This window comes from Aplysia californica, unplaced genomic scaffold (genome assembly GCF_000002075.1).
Source record: "Aplysia californica isolate F4 #8 unplaced genomic scaffold, AplCal3.0 scaffold00921, whole genome shotgun sequence".
NCBI lineage: Eukaryota > Metazoa > Mollusca > Gastropoda > Aplysiida > Aplysiidae > Aplysia > Aplysia californica.
Genome location: NW_004798191.1, coordinates 226499 through 233893, shown reverse-complemented (window position 1 = coordinate 233893; position 7395 = coordinate 226499). Strand labels below are relative to the sequence as shown.

Below are 7395 nucleotides of genomic sequence, written 5' to 3'. Positions count from 1 at the left end.
CCACCCCTCCCCCTTTACCTCTCACAAACTTTCTTCCCCCTTATAATCCCAGTGCCACGTACGCCAAGTCGATAAATTCGTTCACCGGATATCAACGTGTCTGCTGAAGTATAACGATCTTTCTTTTTCGTTTAGCTTCGGCTACGTGTGGGTGTGACAGCTCGGCGTCAAAATGGCGGATACCACAATCGTCCAACTTCTCGCTCTTGTTGTGTTTGTTGTTGCTCTGGTCAGCGGTGAAGATGACCATGGCACGAATACTGTCAGCTATGACAAGAAAACCTTTGAGGCCGGCATTGCGAAGGGCCGGAATTTTGTGATGTTTTATGCACCTTGGTAAGACTTTTAACTCTAGAAAAAAATCTAAAATCTAGACAAGATTCTGGGTCTAAGACTCAACACCGGCACTTGTACTTTTCAATTACTTTTTACTTAACTTTGTAGAGAATCTATTTTATATAAGGCTGGCTAAGAGATTTTAATTTAGATTTAGATAGATCTAATCTAGATCTAGAATTTAGATCTAGAGTCTAGTTTTAGTCTTTTATTTAGCTCAGACTTTTGATTATAAGGTGTTCGTTTCTTGTTTCTTGTCTAGATCTAGAGCTAGACTGCCTATCTTGGCCTCCATGACCATAGCCTATCATGACTCATGTCATATGATATAATTTACCAATTCCATGGTTTTATAATTAAATTTATTTATAATAAATAGATTAGTAGGCTGGCTAGACCTTGGCAAAGTCAAAGGGTGTCAAACTCAAATACATAGGACATAGGTCTAAATTTAGATCTGATACTAAATAAAATCTATCTGATCTAGATCTAGAGTTTAAAGTTGCAGGCTAAACTGGTCAAGCACTCACTCAACAATGAGTCAGTGGAAATCTAAAAAATCTATTTTTCAAAAACAATCATTGCAATGCGAATCGCTCAATCAGCAATCAAACACAAAAGTTAGGTCACTGGCGTGAGACTTCCCATGTTAGAGAATCAATTTCAAGGTAAAAAGACACAATCACCAAACTTAACCTTTCAAATCTCAGCAATTAAGCCTAATTAGGGAATAGGGGCTAGGTTGTCTGTTAAGTCTGTTAAATTAAAATAAAAATCAGGAGGAATTCAGTAACGAGCGACCACTATGACTTGGTGGAGTAGAATAGAGGGTTAGGATTTGGGGTAAGGTAAGGGTAGGGGTATTTTTACGGGTAGGGTTAGGGATTGGGTCAGGGTTTAGGAGTTTTCTTTTCTATTGTTGGTTGGGGTGGTCGCTTATTACGGAAGTCATTCCCAAAAATCTTTAAGATTAATTCCACAAGAAGTAGGTCTAGGTCTACAAGAGAATTAAAAGTTAAAAATATGAACTCAAACTTAGCTGTCTAGAAAACATGTTAATTTTTCTTTGCAACAATTCCTTTTAAAAAATTGTGTTTTTGGAGTAAGTAATGGTCTGTGTGTTCTCAGGATGGAGTGGATAAAAAAAATATCTTGCAGACTGGTTTTTTGTACAGAGATTTAATTGTTCGCTGGGTCCAATGTGGTCCACGGCACAGGCCGTGATTCTTGAGTCGTGAGTTTGACGCCTGAGAGGACTTCGGCAGAGGGCCGGCCGACCAACGACACTCAAAAGTGGGGATATATATTTTGAGCGGGATTATACCCTAACAGCTAACCTTAACCCTACCCTAACCCGTGTATGGTTTGCTCAGTGGACCTTGTCATGGTAAGTGCTGGTCCTCTACAGAATTCGGAATTTCTCTCCTGTCATCTGACCTCTGTGTGTAACATTACGAAAGTTTGTCCACTATACGGGGTGCCCATTGGCACGATCGGTTCTGCTTGGTTTGATAGGCGGGGCTAGCCAGATTGAGGGCACGAAGGGATCATCGTGGTACAAACCGAACGTTCGTTCCGCAGCCTCAAAAACAAATACGCGTTTTTGTTTTCAAGCCGTAAATCGGGAGATCGGTTTGCCAATTTCCCAGTGGGCGCTACTCTGTACTCTAGAAAAATAAAAATGTATTTTTTAAGGATAAATTTGGACTCCCTGTGAGTTGGACTTCAAGATTTTGTGACTAAAATAAACTCCATTGATATTTTACTTTTTTTTATAGTTTATTTTTCCTTTTGTGGACCAAAGTACTATGTAGCATCAGGTTTAAAGGCACTTTACTTTATTCCCGAGAACAAATGGTCTTTTTAAAACTTTTAACTTTTTCTGCGCTACAACTAGCTGCATCTAAAAATTCTTCCAGTACCGCCCTACTCTGGAACAAGCTGTTTAACACGGTGACACATTGTTTCACATATTCTATTTTCATTTGTATGTTTAGCATTGTGACTGTCTGGTTAAATGATAAAAACTTGATTGTTGCTCACAACAAAAAGTGTTTTAAGTTTATATCAAGTTCATGACAAAAGGGTTTTATGGGTGTTATTTAAAATGTCATACTAAAAACTAATTAGTAATTTACATATATTTTAATATACAAAGTCAAAGAGAGAACATTGCTTTATTTATTTATGGTTGGATGGCAACAATTTTTTCTAACCTACTACTATTCAATATTGTATTTCGAGTGTTTTAAAAAAGTTTTTGTTTTGGTTAAAATAAAAAATTCCTCTGTCATAGGTGTGGCCATTGCAAGAACCTGGCTCCGACATGGGATCAGCTGGCCAACGTTTACAACAAAAAAGCCACCAGTCCAGTGGTGATTGCCAAGGTGAGTGGGTTGTAAATTGTCAAATGTTGTTGTTGTTGTTGCTGTTTTCAAATCCCTTTAGCTGCGAGCATTTCGCTCTTGGCAGCGCAATGCCTCCCTCAAGTAACCACATGTCCTTGTCATCTGGTCAGCGCCAGAGTAGAGCAGGCTTTTTAAGTCTGTAGGTGTGTGTAGGAGCCTGCGTCGAAGAACTGCCAGGTTTGGGCAGTGGAGGAGAAGATGTTCAACGGTCTCCTCGTGGTAGTCACAGTGTCTGCAAAGGGGTTCCCACATGAGAAATTGTCAAATAAAAGTAATCATTGTTTTTCCATGGCGCATTATTATATCCCAGCACAACAGCATACCCTTTCTGTTTGCATTACTTGACAACTTTTATACCACCATCACACCTGAATTCACCCAGAAACATTCTCGGCTCACCGGGAAGCATACTGTGCAAGCTGTTGATGAAGCACCCACAAACTTCTAACAAAGAGACCATTCACGCGTGGGTGAAGTGAGGGAAATTCTTTTATAAAGTGCCTTTTCTGCATATATATATATATATTAGGCCTATATAATATACAATCATACAATGTTTGTCTGAGCTGAGCCTGGAAGTTGAATGAACCCACTACCTTCATGATTGCGAGAGTCCGATAGCCTAACCTTTATACTATAGTGCCGTCAAAAGTTCATGGCGCAACTTATTCAAGTTATTGAAAAAAATATCCTCGTGGTGGAGATTTATGGTATTTCATATTAAATTAATTAAGAAAAAAAAATCTAGCCTCAATTGTTGTGGAAAAATGTGATTAAGTTTTAAGACGTCTCTCCTCATTTAATTTATAATATTACTGTCCAGTAACTCCTCTGATCTTCAGCACTGATGTTATGACCTAATTCAATTAAATGTGTTGCAATCCCCCCCCTCCAAATCATCGCCCTCTTTCTTATACCACATCTCTCTCTCTCTCTTTCTTTTATACCCAATCTCTGTCTATTTTCATCGCCCTCTTTCTTATACCCCATCTCTGTTTTTATCTTCCTCTTTCTTATACCCCGTCTGTATCTTTTTTTATCTCCCTCTTTCTCTCTCTCTCTCTATATATATATATACCCCATCTCTGTCTATTTTCATCTCCCTCTTTCTTAAACCCAAACTGTTTTTGACCCGTGGGTGATTGGAAGGAGCCACTTGTTGGTCTTACTTCATTACTTTCCCTCTGTTACTTCTGTCTGTCTATCTTACTTACTTTCTCCCAGCACTAAATGACCATAATTACTTTGATGTGCGATGTGCTTCTCTTTATCCAGACAAACAAACAAACAAACAAACACAAATGTTTTTAACCCATCAGTACTGTCTGTACCTTTCTCACCTGAATAAGGCAACAAGGTCATATTGAGCGCGAGAAACACAAGTTTGTCGCATTCGCAACAGTTCACAGCACGGCTTCTTTTTGATCACAGTGTTAATTTTGCAACATAAAAAATTCATCGGTTAAAAAAAAACCCCTCTGTTTTTAATCATTTCTCTCTCATCTCAGGTGGACTGCACGGTACAGACAGGCCTGTGCGCCGACCACGAGATCGTAGGTTTCCCCACCCTCAAGCTGTTCGAGGCGGGCGGGGAAAGCCACAAACGCTACACGGGGAAGCGCGACCTTGAGTCTCTGAAGGCCTTCGTTCAGGACAACCTGCAGGGGGAAGAAGGAGAGGTCAGATTATTATTATTATGGTTGTTTATGATGATTTTCTCACAATAATTGATTATATTAATAATTATGATTAATTTCAGGATAATAATGATGGTGATAATGATAATAATGATTAATTTCATGATATACATAATAATCTTAATCAGAATAGTAATCAGATGATGATGCTGATGATAACAATTAATTTTTTTATAATAATGATTATAATGATGATAATGATAATCATGAGTAATTTCATAACAATAATGATGATATTGATAATAATGATTAATTTCATTACAGTAATGATGATGAAATTGATAATAATTATTAGTTTCAGCATAATGATGATGATATAGATAATAATGATTAATTTCAGGATGATATTGATGATATTGTTAATAATGATTTATTTCAGGACAATAATGATTAATTTCAGCATAATAATGATGAAGTTGATTGTTATGACTATTATTATTATTATTACTATTATTAATTTTCTGGCGTTCATATGACCTTATGCAGTTGCAAGTGCTGTAAAACTCTTACTAAAACTAAGCACCCGTATAATAGGATTGGTTCCTTATAACTTTTCAGTACTGTTATACAACATAAAAGTTTTAAAAAAGTTTCTTCCTCCTGACCCCCCGGAGCAGTGCCACTGACTGAAGTGTCTTTAGGCCATTCCCAAAGGGGGGACATTTCTCTTTCAAGCATAGTACAATTGTAAATGGGCTGACTGATCTACAACAGGGAACTGCTGCTTTTTCTTTCCTGATCCTTACTATTGTCATTTTCCTCTACTTTTGTATGTTTGTCACACTCCTGTGACCTATTTCCGGGGTGCCTTGATAGTTGAAGCAGACTTTGTGCTGTTGAAGCTAGAGAGGTGAGCAGTCTAAGTCTGATTCCCTGTAAAGACTTCTCTGTTGACACCCACCCCTTGACGCTCATATGACCTTATGCAGTTGCGAGCGCCGTAAAACCCTGTACTATATAATAAAAAAAATATCTTCCTCCTTTCTGTCTTCCCCAGGCGGTAGAGCAGGCCCCTGAAGGCAAGCCCGAGGTTCCCGAGCCCAAATCTGCCCTGGTCACCCTGACCGACGACACGTTCGCCGAGCACGTTGCTGAGGGCGGCCATTTTGTCAAGTTCTACGCCCCGTGGTGCGGCCACTGCAAGAAGCTGGCGCCCGTGTGGGAGGAGCTGGCCGAGACGTTTGGCCACGTGGAGGATGTCAGCATCGCCATGGTGAGTCGATCGATGGTGTCGGTTTTTTTTTTCTTTCAGCCAAGTTGCAGTTGCGAGTGATGTAAAATTCTTACTGAACTAAGCCAGAAGTTGGGGGAGGCTGGTGGGTGCTGCTGCTAGGTCTTACTTCTATTCGATTTTGTTGTTGTTGTTTCGGTCTGTCTATCTTGCTTTATTCTTGGTGTAAATGTTCATTCTTTTGTCGATCTGATTCGCTTTACTGAGACTTAAACTCAGTAATGTATCATACCATATTATAGTGTATCGTACTGTACTATTCTGTACCATACCATCCATACCATCATACTGTATCTTATCATACCATACCATCTTACCACATCAATCCTACTATACCATATCATACTGTACCATATTGTACCATACTGTACACCATCAAGCCATACCACATAATTTCTCACCACACCATACTGAACACCATCAAGCCATACCACACCATTCCTCAAAACACCATACTGAACACCATCAAGCCATACCACACCATTCCTCACCACACCATACTGAACACCATCAAGCCATACCACACCATTCCTCACCACACCATACTGAACACCATCAAGCCATACCATATCATACTGTACCATACCAGCTCATACTGAGCTGTACTGTGCCTTACCTTACCTTACTGTAATGTATCACACCATACTACACCATATCATACCATCCCAGCATACCATACTACCATACGGTACGCTATATTACCAGCGTATCACACCATATTGCAGCTGTTATTTTAAAAATCTTCCCCCCTCAGATTGACTGCACGAGGTCACAGGTCATCTGCAAGCAGTACGAGATCCGGGGCTACCCGACACTCGTGTGGTTCGTCGACGGGAAGCAGGTGAGGCCATCGGGCGGCTGCTTCGATCGGAAATATTTTGCTTAAAAAGAAATGTTGTTCGAAAAAAAGTGAACAACTGTTTTTTTTCACCTTTGCAGATATTTGGGAGAGATATTCTGTCAGAGTAATTTCTATGCATTTAAGTCATTTTATGAAGTTTTGAGAAATTAGAGAAAAAAAGAGAGCCCGAATCAGAACCAATACTTAACACTTTGCTATCATATTTTGGGGAAAATCCAAAGAAACTGGTTGGTAAACATCGCCAATTGGCGAAATGAAGTGGCAAAGTGTTCTTTTTTAAATTTTATAGTAGAGGGTTTTATGGGGCTCGCAACTGCAGCAAAGTGTTCAGGCCCTGGTTATTTTACTATTAAATACTAGGAAAAAATGCAATGCTCTTTTAAATAAAAAAATTTGGGCCTAGAACATCTGACCAACTGACTGATGATAAAATAGTTATATGTATTGTACATGTCATATGCTTTCAAACGTGTTGCGCACATATCAGAGTACTATGTAATATTCCAGAGATTTGTAGGATCTGAAATTTGAGTGTTCGTGTTCATTGCCGGTAAGAGGACTTTTTGTTGTTGTGACTTTTTCAGAAAGACAAGTACCAAGGTGCTCGCACACACGAGGCTCTCAAAAAGTTTGTGGCCGAGCGGATGGAGGAAGGTAGCCAGGAGGGGGAGGAGGAGGAGGATGAGGGAGAGGAGGAGAACGCCGACGATCTGGTACAGGTGGCTGAGGTAACTACCGCTTCTTCTTTTTCTTCCTCTTCTACTCGCTGTTGTTGTTGTTGTTGTTGTTATTGTTGTTGTTGTTGTTGTTGTTGTTGTTGTTGTTGTTGTTGTTGTTGTTCTTCTTCTTCTTCTTCTTCTT

General features: G+C 39.4%; 1 protein-coding gene across 1 annotated transcript in view; it reads left to right on the top strand.

Moving 5' to 3' along the window:
* The first annotated feature begins 124 nt into the window (after positions 1-124).
* LOC101857067 (thioredoxin domain-containing protein 5 homolog) overlaps positions 125-7395 on the top strand; it is a 17111-nt gene continuing 9840 nt past the window's right edge. The window contains exons 1-6 of the mRNA XM_035972951.1: positions 125-336; positions 2633-2723; positions 4253-4423; positions 5439-5654; positions 6427-6513; positions 7119-7262. Coding sequence (XP_035828844.1) covers positions 173-336; positions 2633-2723; positions 4253-4423; positions 5439-5654; positions 6427-6513; positions 7119-7262 — 873 coding nt within the window. The 5' untranslated portion in view covers positions 125-172. The remainder of the gene's footprint in view (positions 337-2632; positions 2724-4252; positions 4424-5438; positions 5655-6426; positions 6514-7118; positions 7263-7395) is intronic.